Source organism: Oncorhynchus gorbuscha, linkage group LG13 (genome assembly GCF_021184085.1).
Source record: "Oncorhynchus gorbuscha isolate QuinsamMale2020 ecotype Even-year linkage group LG13, OgorEven_v1.0, whole genome shotgun sequence".
Taxonomy (NCBI): Eukaryota; Metazoa; Chordata; class Actinopteri; order Salmoniformes; family Salmonidae; genus Oncorhynchus; species Oncorhynchus gorbuscha.
This window is the reverse complement of record NC_060185.1, coordinates 63,953,131-63,975,978: the sequence shown is the minus strand read 5'-3', so window position 1 is coordinate 63,975,978 and position 22,848 is coordinate 63,953,131. Positions and strand designations below refer to the sequence as shown.

The following is a 22,848-nucleotide window of genomic DNA, read 5'->3' as shown; positions in this document are numbered from 1 at the left end:
GGCAGTTTGGAACTTGGTAGTGATTGTTGCAACTGAGGACAGACAAGTTTTTTTGCTCTACATGCTTCAGCACTTGGTCCCGTTCTGTGAGCTTGGGTGGCCTACCACTTCTCGGCTGAGCCGTTGTTGCTCCTAGACTTTTCCACTTCAAAATAACAGCACTTACAGTTGACCAGGGCAGCTCTAGCAGGGCAGATATTTGACAACCTGAGCTCTTCAGTAAGACCATTCTACTGCCAGTGTTTGTCTATGGAGATTGCATGGCTGTGTGCTCGATTTTATACACCTGTCAGCAAAATTCAAAATCTGAAATATATATATATATATATATATATATATATATATATATATACATATATATTTTTGTTTTTTGTTTTTCTCCAGTGAATCACGTACCCCATCTCACTAGTGTATTCGTCCTACCCAGGACAGCATTAGAAGTCAGTAGTGCACTGTTGTGAAGGGTATTCTTCCTATTAGCCTATTATCGTTCTGATTTTCTGATGCTGTTGTTGACATACATTTTTTTAATGTAACGTCTTGCTCCTCTGCGTGCTGCTGGTATCCCAGGAGACAGTACTGTGTCTCTGTTCTCCCAGAGAATGTAGGCCAAGCACACTTCCAACCAGGACTGGCTGTGTTAAACAGTGAATTAATGCACCGATCTGTGTTTGTTTAACTAAATCACTGTAGTCTCGCTGGTGTTTGTTGTGCTGATTTAGATCATTTTCCCCAAAGCTATCTACTGTAGGACCCCTTCTTCCTTTGTTTGCTTGACTTGAATAGCGTTCCAGCGAAACGCTGAAATATTTACAATGCAGGTCATTTACCAAGAAAACATATCTGTCTTTGGGTATACATCTCTATTCTTTCATTCTCCCTCTCCACCTCTCGCTCTTTATTCAGTCTTCTAGCCCCTCCCTCCCTTTCACTGTCTCGCTCTCACTCTCCCTCTCTGTCTCTCACTGTCTCACCCTCCCTCTTTGTCTCTCGCTGTCTCGCCCTCCCTCTCTGTCTTTCGCTGTCTCGCCCTCCCTCTCTGTCTCTCTGTCTCTCGCTGTCTCACCCTCCCTCTCTGTCTCTCACTGTCTCACCCTCCCTCTCTGTCCCTCTCTGTCTCACCCTCCCTCTCTGTCTCACCCTTCCTCTCTGTCTCTCGCTGTCTCACCCTCCCTCTCTGTCTCTCGCTGTCTCACCCTCCCTCTCTGTCTCTCGCTGTCTCACCCTCCCTCTCTGTCTCTCTCTGTCTCGCCCTCCCTCTATGTCTCTCGCTGTCTCGCCCTCCCTCTCTGTCTCTCTCTGTCTCTCGCTGTCTCACCCTCCCTCTCTGTCTCTTGCTGTCTCACCCTCCCTCTCTGTCTCTCTCTGTCTCACCCTCCCTCTCTGTCTCACCCTCCCTCTCTGTCTCTCGCTGTCTCACCCTCCCTCTCTGTCTCTCGCTGTCTCACCCTCCCTCCCTTCTCTCTCGGTCTCACCCTCCCTCTCTGTCTCACCCTCCCTCTCTGTCTCTCTCTGTCTCACCCTCCCTCTCTGTCTCTCTCTGTCTCTCTCTGTCTCACTGTCTCACCCTCCCTCTCTGTCTCTCTCTGTCTCACCCTCCCTCTCTGTCTCTCTCTGTCTCACCCTGCCTCTCTGTCTCACCCTGCCTCTCTGTCTCTCTCTGTCTCACCCTGCCTCTCTGTCTCACCCTCCCTCTCTGTCTCTCTCTGTCTCACCCTCCCTCTCTGTCTCTCTCTGTCTCACCCTGCCTCTCTGTCTCACCCTGCCTCTCTGTCTCTCACTGTCTCACCCTCCCTCTCTGTCCCTCTCTGTCTCACCCTCCCTCTCTGTCTCTCTCTGTCTCACCCTGCCTCTCTGTCTCTCGCTGTCTCACCCTCCCTCTCTGTCTCTCTCTGTCTCACCCTGCCTCTCTGTCTCACCCTCCCTCTCTGTCTCTCTCTGTCTCACCCTGCCTCTCTGTCTCACCCTCCCTCTCTGTCTCTCTCTGTCTCACCCTGCCTCTCTGTCTCACCCTCCCTCTCTGTCTCACCCTCCCTCTCTGTCTCACCCTCCCTCTCTATCTCACCCTCCCTCTCTGTCTCACCCTGCCTCTCTGTCTCACCCTCCCTCTCTGTCTCTCTCTGTCTCACCCTCCCTCTCTGTCTCTCTCTGTCTCACCCTGCCTCTCTGTCTCACCCTCCCTCTCTGTCTCTCTCTGTCTCACCCTCCCTCTCTGTCTCACCCTCCCTCTCTGTCTCTCTCTGTCTCACCCTGCCTCTCTGTCTCACCCTCCCTCTCTGTCTCTCTCTGTCTCACCCTCCCTCTCTGTCTCACCCTCCCTCTCTGTCTCACCCTCCCTCTCTGTCTCACCCTCCCTCTCTGTCTCTCTCTGTCTCACCCTCCCTCTCTGTCTCTCTCTGTCTCACCCTGCCTCTCTGTCTCACCCTCCCTCTCTGTCTCTCTCTGTCTCACCCTCCCTCTCTGTCTCTCTGTCTCACCCTGCCTCTCTGTCTCACCCTCTCTCTCTGTCTCTCTCTGTCTCACCCTCCCTCTGTCTCTCTCTGTCTCACCCTCCCTCTCTGTCTCTCTCTGTCTCACCCTCCCTCTCTGTCTCTCTCTGTCTCACCCTCCCTCTCTGTCTCTCTCTGTCTCACCCTCCCTCTCTGTCTCTCTCTGTCTCACCCTCCCTCTCTGTCTCTCTCTGTCTCACCCTGCCTCTCTGTCTCACCCTCCCTCTCTGTCTCTCTCTGTCTCACCCTCCCTCTCTGTCTCACCCTCCCTCTCTGTCTCTCTCTGTCTCACCCTCCCTCTCTGTCTCTCTCTGTCTCTCTCTGTCTCTCTCTGTCTCACCCTGCCTCTCTGTCCCTCTCTGTCTCTCTCTGTCTCTCTCTGTCTCTCTCTGTCTCACCCTGCCTCTCTGTCTCTCTCTGTCTCTCTCTGTCTCTCTCTGTCTCACCCTCCCTCTCTGTCTCACCCTCCCTCTCTGTCTCTCTCTGTCTCACCCTGCCTCTCTGTCTCACCCTCCCTCTCTGTCTCTCTCTGTCTCACCCTCCCTCTCTGTCTCACCCTCCCTCTCTGTCTCACCCTCCCTCTCTGTCTCACCCTCCCTCTCTGTCTCTCTCTGTCTCACCCTCCCTCTCTGTCTCTCTCTGTCTCACCCTGCCTCTCTGTCTCACCCTCCCTCTCTGTCTCTCTCTGTCTCACCCTCCCTCTCTGTCTCTCTGTCTCACCCTGCCTCTCTGTCTCACCCTCTCTCTCTGTCTCTCTCTGTCTCACCCTCCCTCTGTCTCTCTCTGTCTCACCCTCCCTCTCTGTCTCTCTCTGTCTCACCCTCCCTCTCTGTCTCTCTCTGTCTCACCCTCCCTCTCTGTCTCTCTCTGTCTCACCCTCCCTCTCTGTCTCTCTCTGTCTCACCCTCCCTCTCTGTCTCTCTCTGTCTCACCCTGCCTCTCTGTCTCACCCTCCCTCTCTGTCTCTCTCTGTCTCACCCTCCCTCTCTGTCTCACCCTCCCTCTCTGTCTCTCTCTGTCTCACCCTCCCTCTCTGTCTCTCTCTGTCTCTCTCTGTCTCACCCTGCCTCTCTGTCCCTCTCTGTCTCTCTCTGTCTCTCTCTGTCTCTCTCTGTCTCACCCTGCCTCTCTGTCTCTCTCTGTCTCTCTCTGTCTCTCTCTGTCTCACCCTCCCTCTCTGTCTCACCCTCCCTCTCTGTCTCTCTCTCTGTCTCACCCTCCCTCTCTGTCTCTCTCTGTCTCTCTCTGTCTCTCTCTGTCTCACCCTGCCTCTCTGTCCCTCTCTGTCTCTCTCTGTCTCTCTCTGTCTCTCGCTGTCTCACCCTCCCTCTCTGTCTCTCTCTGTCTCACCCTCCCTCTCTGTCTCACCCTCCCTCTCTGTCTCTCGCTGTCTCACCCTCCCTCTCTGTCTCTCTCTGTCTCACCCTCCATCTCTGTCTCTCTCTGTCTCACCCTGCCTCTCTGTCTCACCCTCCCTCTCTGTCTCTCTCTGTCTCACCATCCCTCTCTGTCTCACCCTCCCTCTCTGTCTCTCTCTGTCTCACCCTCCCTCTCTGTCTCTCTCTGTCTCACCCTCCCTCTCTGTCTCTCTCTGTCTCACCCTCCCTCTCTGTCTCTCTCTGTCTCACCCTCCCTCTCTGTCTCTCTCTGTCTCACCCTCCCTCTCTGTCTCTCTCTGTCTCACCCTCCCTCTCTGTCTCTCTCTGTCTCACCCTGCCTCTCTGTCTCACCCTCCCTCTCTGTCTCTCTCTGTCTCACCCTCCCTCTCTGTCTCACCCTTCCTCTCTGTCTCTCGCTGTCTCACCCTCCCTCTCTGTCTCTCGCTGTCTCACCCTCCCTCTCTGTCTCTCGCTGTCTCACCCTCCCTCTCTGTCTCTCTCTGTCTCGCCCTCCCTCTATGTCTCTCGCTGTCTCGCCCTCCCTCTCTGTCTCTCTGTCTCTCGCTGTCTCACCCTCCCTCTCTGTCTCTTGCTGTCTCACCCTCCCTCTCTGTCTCTCTCTGTCTCACCCTCCCTCTCTGTCTCACCCTCCCTCTCTGTCTCTCGCTGTCTCACCCTCCCTCTCTGTCTCTCGCTGTCTCACCCTCCCTCTCTGTCTCTCTCTGTCTCGCCCTCCCTCTATGTCTCTCGCTGTCTCGCCCTCCCTCTCTGTCTCTCTCTGTCTCTCGCTGTCTCACCCTCCCTCTCTGTCTCTTGCTGTCTCACCCTCCCTCTCTGTCTCTCTCTGTCTCACCCTCCCTCTCTGTCTCACCCTCCCTCTCTGTCTCTCGCTGTCTCACCCTCCCTCTCTGTCTCTCGCTGTCTCACCCTCCCTCCCTTCTCTCTCGGTCTCACCCTCCCTCTCTGTCTCACCCTCCCTCTCTGTCTCTCTCTGTCTCACCCTCCCTCTCTGTCTCTCTCTGTCTCTCTCTGTCTCACTGTCTCACCCTCCCTCTCTGTCTCTCTCTGTCTCACCCTCCCTCTCTGTCTCTCTCTGTCTCACCCTGCCTCTCTGTCTCACCCTGCCTCTCTGTCTCTCTCTGTCTCACCCTGCCTCTCTGTCTCACCCTCCCTCTCTGTCTCTCTCTGTCTCACCCTCCCTCTCTGTCTCTCTCTGTCTCACCCTGCCTCTCTGTCTCACCCTGCCTCTCTGTCTCTCACTGTCTCACCCTCCCTCTCTGTCCCTCTCTGTCTCACCCTCCCTCTCTGTCTCTCTCTGTCTCACCCTGCCTCTCTGTCTCTCGCTGTCTCACCCTCCCTCTCTGTCTCTCTCTGTCTCACCCTCCCTCTCTGTCTCTCTCTGTCTCACCCTGCCTCTCTGTCTCACCCTCCCTCTCTGTCTCTCTCTGTCTCACCCTGCCTCTCTGTCTCACCCTCCCTCTCTGTCTCTCTCTGTCTCACCCTGCCTCTCTGTCTCACCCTCCCTCTCTGTCTCACCCTCCCTCTCTGTCTCACCCTCCCTCTCTATCTCACCCTCCCTCTCTGTCTCACCCTGCCTCTCTGTCTCACCCTCCCTCTCTGTCTCTCTCTGTCTCACCCTCCCTCTCTGTCTCTCTCTGTCTCACCCTGCCTCTCTGTCTCACCCTCCCTCTCTGTCTCTCTCTGTCTCACCCTCCCTCTCTGTCTCACCCTCCCTCTATGTCTCACCCTCCCTCTCTGTCTCTCTCTGTCTCACCCTGCCTCTCTGTCTCACCCTCCCTCTCTGTCTCTCTCTGTCTCACCCTGCCTCTCTGTCTCACCCTCCCTCTCTGTCTCACCCTCCCTCTCTGTCTCACCCTCCCTCTCTGTCTCACCCTCCCTCTCTGTCTCTCTCTGTCTCACCCTCCCTCTCTGTCTCTCTCTGTCTCACCCTGCCTCTCTGTCTCACCCTCCCTATCTGTCTCTCTCTGTCTCACCCTCCCTCTCTGTCTCTCTGTCTCACCCTGCCTCTCTGTCTCACCCTCTCTCTCTGTCTCTCTCTGTCTCACCCTCCCTCTGTCTCTCTCTGTCTCACCCTCCCTCTCTGTCTCTCTCTGTCTCACCCTCCCTCTCTGTCTCTCTCTGTCTCACCCTCCCTCTCTGTCTCTCTCTGTCTCACCCTCCCTCTCTGTCTCTCTCTGTCTCACCCTCCCTCTCTGTCTCTCTCTGTCTCACCCTGCCTCTCTGTCTCACCCTCCCTCTCTGTCTCTCTCTGTCTCACCCTCCCTCTCTGTCTCACCCTCCCTCTCTGTCTCTCTCTGTCTCACCCTCCCTCTCTGTCTCTCTCTGTCTCTCTCTGTCTCTCTCTGTCTCACCCTCCCTCTCTGTCTCTCTCTGTCTCTCTCTGTCTCACCCTGCCTCTCTGTCTCACCCTGCCTCTCTGTCTCACCCTCCCTCTCTGTCTCACCCTCCCTCTCTGTCTCACCCTCCCTCTCTGTCTCACCCTCCCTCTCTGTCTCTCTCTGTCTCACCCTCCCTCTCTGTCTCTCTCTGTCTCACCCTGCCTCTCTGTCTCACCCTCCCTCTCTGTCTCTCTCTGTCTCACCCTCCCTCTCTGTCTCTCTGTCTCACCCTGCCTCTCTGTCTCACCCTCTCTCTCTGTCTCTCTCTGTCTCACCCTCCCTCTGTCTCTCTCTGTCTCACCCTCCCTCTCTGTCTCTCTCTGTCTCACCCTCCCTCTCTGTCTCTCTCTGTCTCACCCTCCCTCTCTGTCTCTCTCTGTCTCACCCTCCCTCTCTGTCTCTCTCTGTCTCACCCTGCCTCTCTGTCTCACCCTCCTTCTCTGTCTCTCTCTGTCTCACCCTCCCTCTCTGTCTCACCCTCCCTCTCTGTCTCTCTCTGTCTCACCCTCCCTCTCTGTCTCTCTCTGTCTCTCTCTGTCTCTCTCTGTCTCACCCTGCCTCTCTGTCCCTCTCTGTCTCTCTCTGTCTCTCTCTGTCTCTCTCTGTCTCACCCTGCCTCTCTGTCTCTCTCTGTCTCTCTCTGTCTCTCTCTGTCTCACCCTCCCTCTCTGTCTCACCCTCCCTCTCTGTCTCTCTCTCTGTCTCACCCTCCCTCTCTGTCTCTCTCTGTCTCTCTCTGTCTCTCTCTGTCTCACCCTGCCTCTCTGTCCCTCTCTGTCTCTCTCTGTCTCTCTCTGTCTCTCGCTGTCTCACCCTCCCTCTCTGTCTCTTGCTGTCTCACCCTCCCTCTCTGTCTCTCTCTGTCTCACCCTCCCTCTCTGTCTCACCCTCCCTCTCTGTCTCTCTCTGTCTCACCCTCCCTCTCTGTCTCTCTCTGTCTCTCTCTGTCTCACCCTGCCTCTCTGTCTCACCCTCCCTCTCTGTCTCTCTCTGTCTCACCCTCCCTCTCTGTCTCTCTCTGCCTCACCCTCCCTCTCTGTCTCTCTCTGTCTCTCTCTGTCTCTCTCTGTCTCACCCTGCCTCTCTGTCCCTCTCTGTCTCTCTCTGTCTCTCTGTCTCTCTCTGTCTCTCTCTGTCTCACCCTGCCTCTCTGTCTCTCTCTGTCTCTCTTTGTCTCTCTCTGACTCTCTCTGTCTCACCCTCCCTCTCTGTCTCACCCTCCCTCTCTTTTACTGCTTCAAGATTCATTTCTTAGGAGATGAAAATGAATGATATTATAATATACTTTCATAATCCGTCCTTTTTTATCTGAAATTACACAGCAAGAACGCACACACACACACGCACGCACACACGCACGCACACACACACACACACACACACACACACACACACACACACACACACACACACACACACACACACACACACACACACACACACACACACACACACACACACACACACACACACACACACACACACACACACACTGGGGAGAAGAAAAGGGGATTAGCTGATGTACTTTGCACGGGTATAAATATTTGAACAAAATGGTTTGTTTATTATTACAATCTCCCCACTTAATGCTCTCTTTTTTTTTCTCCTTTCTCTTGTTTCCCTCCTTTCTCTCGTTACTCAGCTCTGTCTGTTTCTGTGTGCCACTCCAGTCAATCATTATGAGAAGCATTCACAGAAGCGCTAATCCACAGGCTCATCTCTCCGTCCTTCATTCTTACAGCTATATCTCCCGTTCTGTGTGTCATAGCCACTCATCATTAGACTGCTCACGTACAATGTTACAGTCAACCCCCCCGATTGAGTGAGGAAAAGGAGTGCATTTCAATTGGTCCTGGTGAACTGCAACAGAGTTTTCCCCTCTTTCTTTTTTTAGTGCAAGACAAAATAAAACATTCTTAACCTCGAACAGCAGTATTCGATTGAATCGAAGGAACAGTTACTCATCAGCAGACAATAGATTTCTCAGTGCTTCAAGGAAGAGAATACTGAAAGTACTGAACTTGTATCTGAGTGGCTTTTTAGAAAAAAAAGGCTGTATCACTGAAGGCTACATCGACCCCCCCCCCCCCATCTCTCCACCCAAACACAAAGCCATTATGGTGGCATTAAGACATTGAGAGTATGGGGAGGTAATGGTAAAGTAGCTGTAGCTGGAAACAGCATATTTGTTATGGAATATCAACATAGGCGTACAGAGGCCCATTATCGGCAACCATCACTCCTGTGTTCCAATGGCACGTTGTGTTAGCTAATCCAAGTTTATCATTTTAAAAGGCTAATTCATCATTAGAAAACCCTTTTGCAATTATGTTAGCACAGCTGAAAACTGTTATGCTGATTAAAGAAGCAATAAAACTGGCCTTTTAAAACTGGCGTTTGGTGGGGCCTCCCACTCCTCTTTCTATTCTGGTTAGAGCCAGTTTGCTCTGTTCTGGGAAGGTGTAGTACACGGCATTGTACGAGATCTTCAGTTTCTTGGCAATTTCTTGCATGGAATAGCCTTCATTTCTCAGAACAAGAATACACTGACGATGTTTCAGAAGAAAGGTCTTTGGTTCTGGCCATTTTGAGCCTTTTAATCGAACCCACAAATGCTGATGCTCCAGATACTCAACTAGTCTAAAAAAGGCCAGTTGCATTGCTTCTTTAGTCAGAGCACAACATATTTCAGCTGTGCTAACATAATTGAAAAAAGGTTTTCTAATGATCAATTAGCCTTTGTTAAAATGATAAACTTGGATTAGCTAACACAACGTGCCATTGGAACACAGGAGTGATGGTTGCTGATAATGGGCCTCTGTACGCCTATGTAGATATTCCATTAATAATCAGCTGTTTCCAGCTACAATAGTAATTTACAATATTAACAATGTCTACACTGTATTTCTGATCAATTTGATGTTATTTTAATGGAGACAAAAATGGCTTTTCTTTAAAAATCAAGGACATTTCTAAGTGACCTCAAACTTTTGAACGGTAGTGTACATACAGTACTTAGTGTACATATATATATATGATCGGTAGTGTACATATATATATATATATATATATATATATACATATATATATATACATGCACGCACGCACGCACGCACGCACGCACGCACGCACGCACGCACGCACGCACGCACGCACACACACACACACACACACACACACACACACACACACACACACACACACACACACACACACACACACACACACACACACACACACACACACACACACACAGTGACATCTGGCAGTGAGTTTGGGCTGACTGGTTCTATGGTGCCTGTGGGTGCTGATGGCTATGGTTCTATGGTTCCATGGTTCTGTGATTCAGAGCTGGGTTCCCGGAGAGAGTGGTGGGCTCTGCCAGAACCGACAGCAGGAGAGACAGAGAGCCCAGAACCCACGCCAGAACTCTGATTCCCACTGGGCCTGTATTTGTGTGTGTGTGTGTGTGTGTGTTCTCTGTGAAGCTTCTGGAGATTGCAGTGATATCACAGAAAACACCATATGACTTTTCTCTCTATCTCCCTGTGTGAGATTCCTGTTACAGTACAAACTGTGTTTCTCTCCCCATTGTGTTTGGAACAGCAGTGACAGATGCCAACAGGTTTACCTCAATTTGTTTCTGGGGCACAGGGTTTCTCCCCGTCTCTACCAGGGGCTGTCAGTGTATTCCTCCCCAACACTTATCTGTTATTACCTCTGTCCGTGGGTTATGATTTAGCTGTCAATGGAACAGTGATGATATGACATCATCATTGTGCTGCCAGCTTTAGGTCCTTTCGGAGGTGCTGCAGGGGAGGGGAGGCTGATGGGAGGATGATGGGAGATTCGCACCAGTGGCTTCACAAACAGCTCAATCACAGGGAGCAACCACCCATTGGTTCAAATGAAAGGGTAGCACTTTAACAGGAAATAATATGTGACATTCTTTGATGGTTTAAGTGCGGTACATGTTCAGCACTGTCTCTGAGTCTGGTGTGTGTGTGTGTATCCCTTCATGATAGCACGCCGTGTTCGGTCCATCTCGTTGCGTTGCTGTGGTAACAGCCCGTTGCCCTGTTAACTTGTTTTGCCATTAGCCCTGGTTACCCCTGACTACCATGCCTGGTTAGCCCCTTTGGCTCATGATGCTTAATGACCTGTACTGTCAGTGTGTGTGTGTGTGTGTGTGTGTGTGTGTGTGTGTGTGTGTGTGTGTGTGTGTGTGTGTGTGTGTGTGTGTGTGTGTGTGTGTGTGTGTGTGTGTGTGTGTGTGTGTGTGTGTGTGTGTGTCCAGTCCATGTCTCCATGTGTGTGTTTGTGACGCGTTTATCTCTGTATGAATGTATGTACAGTATGTGTGTCGGACAGTGAATATCTGCATGTGTTTGTGAGAGTGTCTGAGGCTCCATACTATCTGGGTCTGATTGATGGGACCTACAAGGCTCTGGTAACTTTGCCCAATTATCCAGAAAATTGTATCCTGCCGCAGTGATGGACTAACATGCTCATAGGGAGAGAGGGAAGAGGAGGAGGACGGAAGAGGAGGCGGAGACGGAGGAAAGGACGAAAAGAGTGGGGGCCATATCTAAGCGTCAGAGACAGAGTGAGAGAAGGGGGGGGTGTGAGGTGACACAAACAGATCATGTAAAAGCAAAAGGCCCTTGCTTTAACAAGGGGATCAGTTCAAAACATGTGTTTTCTAGCGCTGTGGGTTTATGAAGTTGCCGTATGCATAATTGCTGCTGTGAATGCTGTGTCTGTGTGTACATGTGACTGGGTGTGAGATCACTCTCTCTCTCTCTCTGTCTCTCTTGTCATGAGGGCGTCTGTCTGCGCCGGCTGATAAGGTGACAGCTAGCTCAGAGGTGACACCGTGGCCTTTTCGCACATGCTCATATCGTCCTACCCCAGTGACACGACATCACCGCCTCGCCGTGGGTGACAAGCAGAGCACACACTGCTCTCAGGTCAGATCCTTGAAGGCCGCAGTGGGGAAAGGTAATGACAATGGACATCTAAAGGCTGATTTCAGATCAGAGGAATATGAGATACAGTACCAGGAGCAGGGCTGTTTCTAAGTCAGATCCTGCAGGTAGCAGTGGTAAAGGAAGTAATAGGGGTCCATCTCTAGAAGCTGTCCCCAGGTCAGATTTAGTGTCAGTCAATCAAGAGAAGTTACCCCTGATACTTTGTGTTGATGTGCACTGTACTTTGATATAATTATTATTATTGATATTTATGTTTTTCCTGTGTGTGTGTGTGTGTTACTGGGTGTGTATGATTTAAGGTTTTTATGTTCATCTTATTTGGTGATATCTTGCTCCCACTGTAAAGGAGATGGGAGCTATATGTCTTCATAGCAGGTAGAGGTCGTGTTCTCTTTGTATTAGTGTCCTTATCTTACCAACCGACATGTACACACACACGCACACACACACACACGCACGCGCACACGCACACACACACACACACACACACACACACACACACACACACACACACACACACACACACACACACACACACACACACACGCACACACACACACGCACACACACATGCACACACACATGCACACACACGCACACACACACACACACACACGCACACACACACGCACACACACGCACACACACATGCACACACACACACACGCACACACACATGCACACGCACACGCACACGCACGCGCACGCACACGCTAAGATTGTACAGTGTGTGTAAGCCAAGGCCCTTTCTGCTCTCAGATCTGACTGACTGCAGCGATATGCAATTTCAGAGGCTGCCTTGTAGCCATTAAAATGTCAGCCATGTCCTGGCATTTACTTCAACATTTACCATTTACAGGATGGAGGGAAAACATTCACACACACACACACCACTAGACGCACACAGCCAAATGCACACACGCTCCCATACAGATCTGCCATCTTAATTGGATCCCTCAATTGCAAATTGTAGTGCATTCAAGTTTTAAAAGGCTTCTAAAATGTGTAATTTTAAACTTTTATATTTGACTTGATTTGCCCTAACGAAAAATGCATCAATCCCTATAAAAAAAATCCATGAATTATAATTCACATAACAATTTAAAATGTCCTTTTGCTGCAGGGTCAAATAAAAGTAATGTACAGTACTGGTCAAACATTTGGATACACCCACTCATTCCAGGGTTTTTCTTTATTTGTACTATTCTCTACATTGTAGATTAATAGTGAAGACAGCAAAACTATGAAATAGCACATATGGAATCATGTAGTAACCAAAAACGTGTTTAACAAATCTAAATATATTTTTGATTCTTCAATTTAGCCACCCTTTGCCTTGATGACAGGTTTGCACACTCTTGGCATTCTCTCAACCAGCTTCATGAGGTAGTCACCTGGAATGCATTTCAATTAACAGGTGTGCCTTGTTAAAAGTTCATTTGTGGAATTTCATTCCTTCTTAAGCCAATCAGTTGTGTTGTGACAAGGTAGGAGTGGTATACAGAAGATAGCCCAGTCTATCTGGAAAATTTCAAGAGCATTGGAAGTTTCTTCAAGTGCAGTCGCAAAAACCATCAAGCGCTATGATGAAACTGGCTCCCATGAGGACCGCCACAGGAAAGGAAGACCCAGAGTTACTTCTGCTGCAGAGGATAAGTTCATTAGAGTTAACTGCACCTCAGATTGCAGCCCAAATAAATGCTTTAGAGTTCAGGTAACAGACACATCTCAACATCAACTATTCAGAGGAGACTGCGGGAATCAGGCCTTTCATGGTCGAATTGCTGCAAAGAAACCACTACTAAAGGACACCAATAAGAAGAAGAGACTTGCTTGGGCCAATAAACCAAGCAATGGATATTAGACTGGTGGATACTTGTCCTTTGATCGGATGAGTCCAAATTTGAGTTTTTGGGTTCCAACCGCCGTGTCTTTGTGAGACATGGCTACCATAGCATTCTGCAGAGATACGCCATCCAATCTGGTTTGTGCTTAGTCGGGACTATCATTTGTTTTTCAACAGGACAATGACCCAACACACCTCCAGGCTGTGTAAGGGCTATTTGACCAAGAAGTAAAGTGTTGGAGTACTGCATCAAACGACCCGGCCTCCACAATCACCCGACCTTGCATGCTTTATTTTCAGTGTCCTTTAAATGCATCACCATGTTAAAACAATATCAAATGAAATAAAAAAAAGCATGCTTGTGCGCAGACACGTACACACACACATTCACACGGATACATATTTCACAGTGTGACAACACACGTACACACATGTACTGCCCTCACACACCCCTCTCTGCCTTCCCCAAGCCATTAGGCTCTGCCCTGGCCTTGTCCCATCTTATTGGGCCGTTTCCATAAGGTCCAGATTGGATCAGTGTCCAGCCAATGATAAGTATCCATGCCAATGATAAAATGCTCCATTTCCTCCCGGTCCAAGACCTTCTCTCCCAGAGTCGATTCATTTGGGCCCCGACTCTTTTTCCTTTGCTGGGAATGGAGACGAGAAACACGGCAGCCAAGTTTAAGCATAAAGACGAGAGAGAGAGAGAGAGAGAGAGAGAGAGAGAGAGAGAGAGAGAGAGAGAGAGAGAGAGAGAGAGAGAGAGAGAGAGAGAGAGAGAGAGAGAGAGAGAGAGAGAGAGAGAGAGAGAGAGAGAGAGAGAGAGAGAGAGAGAGAGAGAGAGAGAGAGAGAGAGAGAGAGAGAGAGAGAGAGAGAGAGAGAGAGAGAGAGAGAGAGAGAGAGAGAGAGAAAAGAGATCTTGGCTGCAAATCACTAACATTCCTTCCAAAAGCCCCAGTGCTAGAATCAGTATTCTGAAGATGTATGGGGCTGTAATGCAGGCCCAAGCCCTTTTGCTTATGGGCATGTCCTGCAGATTTGTGTTTGTGTGATTTGTAATGCATTACCTGGTGAAAGGATTGAAAGGGAGGATTACAAATAGCAGTCCCTCTTATCTCTGCCAGTCCAGCACCCCGTTGTACAGTGTCCAACAGATATGCACGTACGTGCGCACACACACACACACACACGCGTGCGCAGGTAGGCGGCTTTAAGTTCCTCGGGTGTCCAAATCACTCGAGACCTAACACCCACGCACAATCGCGAAGAAGGCGTGACAGCGCCTCTTCCCCTTCAGGTTGAACAAATTTGGCATGGGCCCTCAAATCCTGAAAAGGTTCTAAAGCTGTCCCATTGAGCGCATATTGACTGTCTGCATCAGTGTTGGTATGGCAATAGCACCGCCCTCAATCGTATGGCGCTCTGGAGGGTTTTTCGGACAGCCCCGGACATTACTGGTGCCGAGCTCCCTGCCATCCAGGACCTCGTCAAAGACCCCAACCACCCAGGCCATAGACTATTTTCTCTGCTGCAGCACGGCAAGAGGTACCGGTGCATCAAGTCTGACACCAACAGGCTCTTGAGCAGCTTCTATCCCCAGGCAAAAATGACTGATGCAGAGCTAACAAAATAGCTACACGCACTCAGTTTTCTTTTTATCTTTATAGGCCTTTTATTGCACTGTCTCTGTGCACACTCACACACTCACACACACTGTCACTCCAACACACACACACACACACTCGCCTGCAAGCTGCTGCTACTCTTACAGTGGGGCAAAAAAGTATTTAGTCAGCCACCAATTGTGAAAGTTCTCCCACTTAAAAAGATGAGAGAGGCCTGTCATTTTCTTCATAGGTACACTTCAACTATGACAGACAAAATGAGAGAAAAAAAATCTAGAAAATCACATTGTAGGATTATTAATGAATTTATTTGCAAATTATGGTGGAAAATAAGTATTTGGTCAATAACAAAAGTTTATCTCAATACTTTGTTATATACCCTTTGTTGGCAATGACAGAGGTCAAACTTTTTCTGTAAGTCTTCACAACGTTTTCACACACTGTTGCTGGTATTTTGGCCCATTCCTCCGTGCAGATCTCCTCTGGAGCAGTGATGTTTTGGGGCTGTTGCTGGGCAACACGGACTTTCAACTCCCTCCAAAGATTTTCTATGGGGTTGAGATCTGGAGACTGGCTAGGTCACTCCAGGACCTTGAAATGCTTCTTACGAAGCCACTCCTCCGTTGCCCGGGCGGTGTGTTTGGGATCATTGTCATGCTGAAAGACCCAGCCACATTTCATCTTCAATGCCCTTGCTGATGGTAGGCTTTGTTACTTTTGTCCCAGCTCTCTGCAGGTCATTCACTAGGTCCCCCCGTGTGGTTCTGGGATTTTTGCTCACCGTTCTTGTGATCATTTTGACCCCACGGGGTGAGATCTTGCGTGGAGCCCCAGATCGAGGGAGATTATCAGTGGTCTTGTATGTCTTCCATTTCCTAATAATTGCTCCCACAGTTGATTTATTCAAACCAAGCTGCTTACCTATTGCAGATTCAGTCTTCCCAGCCTGGTGCAGGTCTACAATTTTGTTTCTGGTGTCCTTTGACAGCTCTTTGGTCTTGGCCATAGTGGAGTTTGGAGTGTGACTGTTTGAGGTTGTGGACACGTGTCTTTTATAATGATAACAAGTTCAAACAGGTGTCATTAATACAGGTAACGAGTGGAGGACAGAGGGGCCTCTTAAAGAAGAAGTTACAGGTCTGTGAGAGCCAGAAATATTGCTTGTTTGTAGGTGACCAAATACTTATTTTCCACCATAATTTGCAAATAAATTCATTAAAAAATCCTACAATGTGATTTTCTGGAAATGTTTTTCTCATTTTGTCTGTCATAGTTGAAGTATCCCTATGATGAAAATTACAGGCCTCTCTCATCTTTTTAAGTGGGAGAACTTGCACAATTGGTGGCTGACTAAATACTTTTTTGCCCCACTGTATATCCTCTTGCCTCGTCACCTTACCCTTGTACATATCTACCTCAGTCACACCAGTATCCCTGCACATGTAAATATGGCATTAGAACTGACTTTTTAAATATTTACTGTATATAGTTTGATACTTTACTTTGTCTTTCTCATTATTATTTCTCGTCTTTTTTTCTTCTTCTAGTAATATATGATTTATTTTTGCATTTTGGGGTTTAGAGCAAGAAAGGCATTCCACTGTACCTGTGCGTGTGACATTAAAACTTGAAACTTGAAACACGCACACACACAGTCTTAAAACGAACCTTGCGGTAAACAAAATTGGAATGCCGCTGTTGCCCAATGTTCTTGAACCTGAGATTTCATTTGAAGTCACATACTGTTATTGGGTGATTCCACGCCAGTGGGAGTGGGGAATATTTTTTGGTATTTCCGATTGATCTGGCACTTCTCATATAGGAACTTCATTGGGAGAAAGGATGTTTAACATGCTTTTTACATGTGTATCACACACAGTTTTTGCGAAAATCCTGATGAAATATGCCAATTTAGGCCCTTTTTAAACCTATGCATGCCTCCTATAAGACCCTATGATCCAGGAACTGTACATGATACAGACAACCTCTTGCTCTCATTATGCTTCTTATAGTGTTATCTAACATATGGAGTATGCCTAGATTCTGAAATACACATTTTCACAATTTACTCAACATAATGATTATAAAATCAGCAAAAAAAGTAACGTCCTCTCACTTCTCAGCAAACCTAACATGTGTAAATATTTGTATGAACATAACGAGATTCAACTACTGAGACATGAACTGAACAAGTTCCACAGACATGTGACTAACAAAAATTGAGTAATGTGTCCCTGAACAAAGGGGTGTCAAAATCAAGTATCTGGTGTGGCCACCGGCTGTGTTAAGTACTGCAGTGCAGCTCCTCCTCATGGACTGCACCAGATTTGCCAGTTCTTGCTGTGAGATGTTACCCCACTCTTCCACCAAGGCACCTGCAAGTTCCCAGACATTTCTGGGGGGAATGGCCCAAGCCCTCACCCTCCGATCCAACAGGTCACAGACGTGCTCAATGGAATTGAGATCCGGGCTCTTCCCTGGCCATGGCAGAACACTGACATTGTTGTCGTGCAGGAAATCATGCACAGAATGAGCAGTATGGCTGGTGGCATTGTCATGCTGGAGGGTCATGTCAGGATGAGCCTGCAGGAAGGGTACCACAGGAGGGAGGAGGATGTCTGCCCTGTAACACACAGCATTGAGATTTCCAGCAATGACAACAAGCTCAGTCTGATGATGCTGTGACACACCGCCCCAGACCATGACGGACCCTCCACCTCCAAATCGATCCCGCTCCAGAGTAAAGGCCTCGGTGTAACGCTCATAAACGCAAGTCCGACCATCACCCCTGGTGAGACAAAAACGTTTTGCCAGTCCTGTCTGGTCCAGTGACGGTGGGTTTGTGCCCATAGGCGATGTCCGGTGATGACCTGCCTTACAACAGGCCTACAAGCCCTCAGTCCAGCCACTCTCAGCCTATTGCGGACAGTCTGAGCACTGATGGAGCGATTGTGCGTTCCTGATGTAACTCGGGCAGTTGTTGCCATCCTGTACCTGTCCCGCAGGTGTGATGTTCGGATGTACCGATCCTGTGCAGGTGTGCAGGTATGGCTACACGTATTCTGCCACTGCGAGGACGATCAGCTGTCTGTCCTGTCTCCCTGTAGCACTGTCTTAGGCGCCTCACAGTACGGACATTGCAATGTATTGCCCTGGCCACATCTGCAGTCCTCATGCCTCCTTGCAGCATGCCCAAGGCACGTTCACGCAGATGAGCAGGGACCCTGGGCATCTTTCTCTTGGTGTTTTTCAGAGTCAGCAGAAAGGCCTCTTTAGTGTCCTAAGTTTTCATAATTGCCTACCTTAATTGCCTACCGTCTCTAAGCTGTTCGTGTCTTAACGACCGTTCCACAGGTGCATGTTCAGTAATTGTTTATGGTTCATTGAACACGCATGGGAAACCGTGTTTAAACCCTTTACTTTGAAGATCTGTGAAGTCTCAAATATATCTCAAAACAATATATCTTTTTTGATTTTGTTCATTTTAAGACATTGTTTGGAACAATTAGTCTACAAGTACACCACATTTTCTCTGCTAATTCAGAAGTTATGATCAAGCACCACCAACACAGTGAATGGTAAATGGATTCAAAGGAAACTCCCTCTGCTGGTGATTTGCTGAATAGGCACACACAGTGTTCAACTATCACTTTTCTATGAAATACGGCCACATACAGTTCATATTCTCTGTAGCCTACTATAACACTGTCCAATATTGTCGTTACATTGTTTTTGTATTAGCTGACCCACTGCAGAGAGGAAGAACAAGAGAAAGATAGAAAGAGAGAGACAATGACAGAGGAAACGGAAATGGAAGTAGACGTGAGTCTGAGTCACCGATCTCTGTGCTTGGCCACCAGGTGTTTGCTAATGCAGTTTACTGTAGAGGACGAGAGGAGAACCGTCTGACTGAATAACCGAATAGAGAGGCAGTTTGCAGAGCTAAGGGCTTGGTGTGTGTCAAGCTTCTCAGAGAAGGAGTGCTGATATAGGATCAGTTTTGCCTTTTTGATGTAGGATCAGTTTTGCCTTTGATATCACAATGAATGAGATTACATGCACAGGGAGGAGGCACTCCCACCCAAATCAGCACTTCTACTCTGAGATGCTTGAGACATACATATACAGCCCCTGGACTGGCTCTGTACGTCTCATCTCGTTGTAAGTCTCTGCTCTGTTAGATATTGATCCTAGCTGATGTTGTCTGTAGACCTTATACCTTATCACAGCATATTTTCCCCTTTCCTCACTCCCTCGCTTTTATGAATGCATACAGATGCATACGATCAGACACTACCCCCTACTCCATAATTCTGGATGTAGCCCCATAGTCCTTGATGGTGACTACTTAACATTTAAAGAGAAAGAGAGAGACACAGAGAGAGAGAGAGAGAGAGAGAGAGAGAGAGAGAGAGAGAGAGAGAGAGAGAGAGAGAGAGAGAGAGAGAGAGGAGAGAGAACAAACGATAACAGCTCCACAGGTCTATGGGAGGCTGTGAGAACAAATGTATAATTTCATTTTAATGCGCTGAGGGTAAGAGGCGCTGCTCTCTAGGCGCTCACCACACGTTGTTTACTGGACTGATTTTAATGGGTTGTTGGCCACATCATAAAAAAAGCCACTCTGTATCACCAGCAGTGACCTCGGGCTGAGCTGTTATCTAGCCTGCTTCAAAGAGCCTCGCGTTCCCTGTGATGTATCACCAACACACACAAACGTGGAGACACACTCACTTAATTCAGGCCGCTACGTATGCACACACACCCAAGGGTATTGTCAAAACTGCCCAATCATGTCCTCTAAAGTAATTGAATTCCTTTTTAAACATAGAGAGATGAGGACAAGGTGGAGGGAGGGGGTGAGGGAGTGATGGGGGAACATAGCTGAGAGATGGAAGGGAGAGGTGGAGGGGTGAATTAGGGCGACGAGAGGTGATGAAGCAGCGAGTGCAGCCCAGATTCCGCTGAAATGGATTTTTACAGCATAGTGCAGCGCTATCAATTTGCAAAGGGAGGACAAAAAAAAACAACAAGCGAAACCACATACCAAAATGAACCTCAGGATCGATGGTGTACAACTCCAACGTGCGTCGGTGCTGCTGCGCTGGCTGTTTTAACAGAGCTAGTGTAAACAGCACATGAGGGAGAGAGAGGATCAGATGAACACAAATAATCCTAGTGGTTTTACAACTGTCCTCTGAGAGAAAGAATAGATGGATCATCTCCTCTTGTCTTCTCCTCCCCTCTTTCTCTATGTTTCCTACTCTTCTCCTCTCTTCCTCTCTGCTGTTTGTCTCCTCCGCTTCTCTCCTCTTCCCTCTTCCACTACCTAATACAAAAACTGGAGATGGAGAATCAAGGTGACTAAACATCTGAGTAACGGCCAGAGGTTTGTCCCCCATTTTGTTTTTGGCAGGGATCACGCCATGGGGTCAAATGCCAAGATGTCAGAGTGATAATGGAGGGCATAGTTAGAGAGAGAAGAGTAAAATCACACTGTACTGTGGAGGCAGGGAGGGAGGGAGGGAGGGAGGGAGGGAGGGAGGGAGGGAGGGAGGGAGGGAGAGGGAGGGAGGGAGGGAGGGAGGGAGGGAGGGAGGGAGGGAGGGAGGGAGGGAGAGTGAGTGAGAGAACAGGCCAAAGAGGGGGAGAAAAGAGATCACTTCTGGAGAGGATAAGTTGGGGACTACAAGACACTGGCTGTAATGAGAAAAATAAATAGAGGAATGGAGAAAGACAAAGAGGGTGGGTAAAGAATGAAACTGGGAAAGAAAGAGAGAAAGTTAGAGGAAGAGACGAAATACAAAATTAGGCGTGGTGTAGCCTGCTGCTTCCCAAAACCTGGGTCCCCTGGGTTCCCCCCATAACCACCCCTTGCCATAGACCTTTGCCAGCACTGACCTTCCACACCTCTGTTAGGTAGTTTCTACAGCACGATACAGCTCACTACTACTTCCACAGTCCATTCCCCCAGAGGGCAGCAGCAACCTTGTCCAGGTGCTGAGCCTGGTTGATAAGCACATCAGGTGGTGCCAATTAAGGTGATCGCCAGTCAGTGTCCCAGCTTTCAAGTCGTGAGGCTGCTGTCTTTGTTTAGTGGCCATGAGGTCTTTCGTTTGTTGTTGAGTCTTTAATTTGGGCATGCCTTTGGTATTTTTCCTTTTTGTAAATATGTAGGTTTCGTCACCATCTGAACAAATAATGATCCGCATGGACTGACCAACCAAGAGGTTCAAGAGAGACCAAGCTGGTCGTGAACCAAGTTAAGGTTGCTACACTACATGACCAAGAGTATGTGGACACCTGCTCATTGAACATCTTATTCCAAAATAATGGGCATTAATAGGGAGTTGGTCCCCCCTTTCCTGCATTAACAGCCTCCACTATTCTGGGAAGGCTTTCCACTAGATGCTGGAACATTGCTGCGGGGACTTGCTTCCATTCAGCCACGAGCATTAGTGAGGTCGTGCACTGATGTTGGGCGATTAGGCCTTGTTCGTAGGCGGCAATCCAATTCATCCCAAAGGAGTTCAATGGGGTTGAGGTCAGGGCTGTGTGAAGGCCAGTCAAGTTCTTCCACATCGATCTCGACAAACCATTTCCGTATGGACCTCGCTTTGTGCACGGGGGCATAGTCATGCTGAAACAGGAAAGGGCCTTCCCCAAACTGTTGCCACGAAGTTGGAAGCACATAATCATCTAGAATATCATTGTATGATGTAGCTTTAAGATTTTCCTTCACTGGAACTTATGGGCCTAGCTCGAACCATGAACAACAGCCCCAGACCATTACTTTACAGTTGGCACTGAATTCGGGCAGGTAGCTTTCCTGGCAACTGCCAAACCTAGATTCGTCCATCAGACTGCCAGAAGGTGAAGCATGATTCATCGCTCCAGAGAACGCATTTTACTGATCCAGAGTCCAATGGCGGCGAGTTGTTCTGCTGATGTTGCTTCCAGAGGCAGTTTGGAACTTGGTAGTGAGTGTTGCAACCGAGGACAGACAATTTTTACGCACTTCGGCACTCGGCGATCCCGTTCTGTGAGCTTGTGTGGCCTACCACTTCGTGGCTGAGCCGTTGTTGCTCCTAGTCATTTCCACTTCACAATAACAGCACTTACAGTTGGCCTGGGCAGCTCTAGCAGGGCAGAAAGTTGATGAACTGACTTGTTGGTAGAATCCTATGACGGTGCCACGTTAAAAGTCACTGACCTCTTCAGTAAGGCTCTTCTACTGCCAATGTGTGTCTATGGAGATTGCATGGCGGTGTGCTCAATTTTATACACCTGTCAGCAACGGGTAAGTCTGAAATAACCAAATCCACAAATTTGAAGAGGTGTCCACATACTTTTGTATATATAGTCTCCCTGGGCACATGTACATTCAACTCTTAGGTGCATACGCTGGCTTCTTCCATAAATGCACACATTCATTCAGGTTACAGACCATGTAACTAAGCCTAGAACCCCTAAACAAAGTGAGTGCCACAATACCCGTAGGCTAGTTATGGGTTTCGTTAACACACCCTCCTCCCCTCTTCCTCCTACTCGTGTTCTCTCCATCCGTCTCTCATAAATCGGCTGTGAGAGTGAAGAATAAAGAGTACGAGAGATCTGTCAGTGCTACATAAAAAACCCACTGCCTAATAAATACATGTCCGGAATGAATTAGGAGATTAAATCATCACAAGGCATTAATGCCAGAGCCACAGCGCCAGATGAAAATCTCACGGCACCATTCTGTTTGGCCGCTCATTTCGCAGCTCCGTATTCATCCCTAAGGCTTTGGTTACGCTGTGTCTGCTGGGTTTGAGGGATTGGTGTGTGTGGATGTTCGTGTGGATGTGTATTTGTGTGCTTTGATTGTGGATTGGTGTGTAGTTCTGGATGCATTTAATCCCTTCGTTGTGTGTATTTAAGTCATTTTTGGGGATACCGGTATATGAGTTATTTTGAACAAGACAAAATGGTGTGTTTTTTAAAATTTGCTTATTATGATTCCACAGAGACAGAGGCGAGGCCCAGCAGACATGGGGAACCAGGAACCAAAGCCCACTCCAACCCAGGAAAGAGGAGAACAGAAGAGGGTGAGGAAAAAGAATCAGGAATCTGCTG

At 48.8% G+C, this 22,848-nt stretch overlaps 1 protein-coding gene across 2 annotated transcripts in view; it reads left to right on the top strand.

The window, feature by feature from the left end:
• LOC123993304 (testican-1-like) overlaps positions 1–22,848 on the top strand; it is a 340,549-nt gene that overhangs the window by 193,142 nt on the left and 124,559 nt on the right. For both annotated transcript variants that reach the window (XM_046295310.1, XM_046295309.1), the window contains one exon: positions 22,740–22,820. In XM_046295310.1, the coding sequence (XP_046151266.1) occupies positions 22,740–22,820 (81 nt within the window). The remainder of the gene's footprint in view (positions 1–22,739; positions 22,821–22,848) is intronic.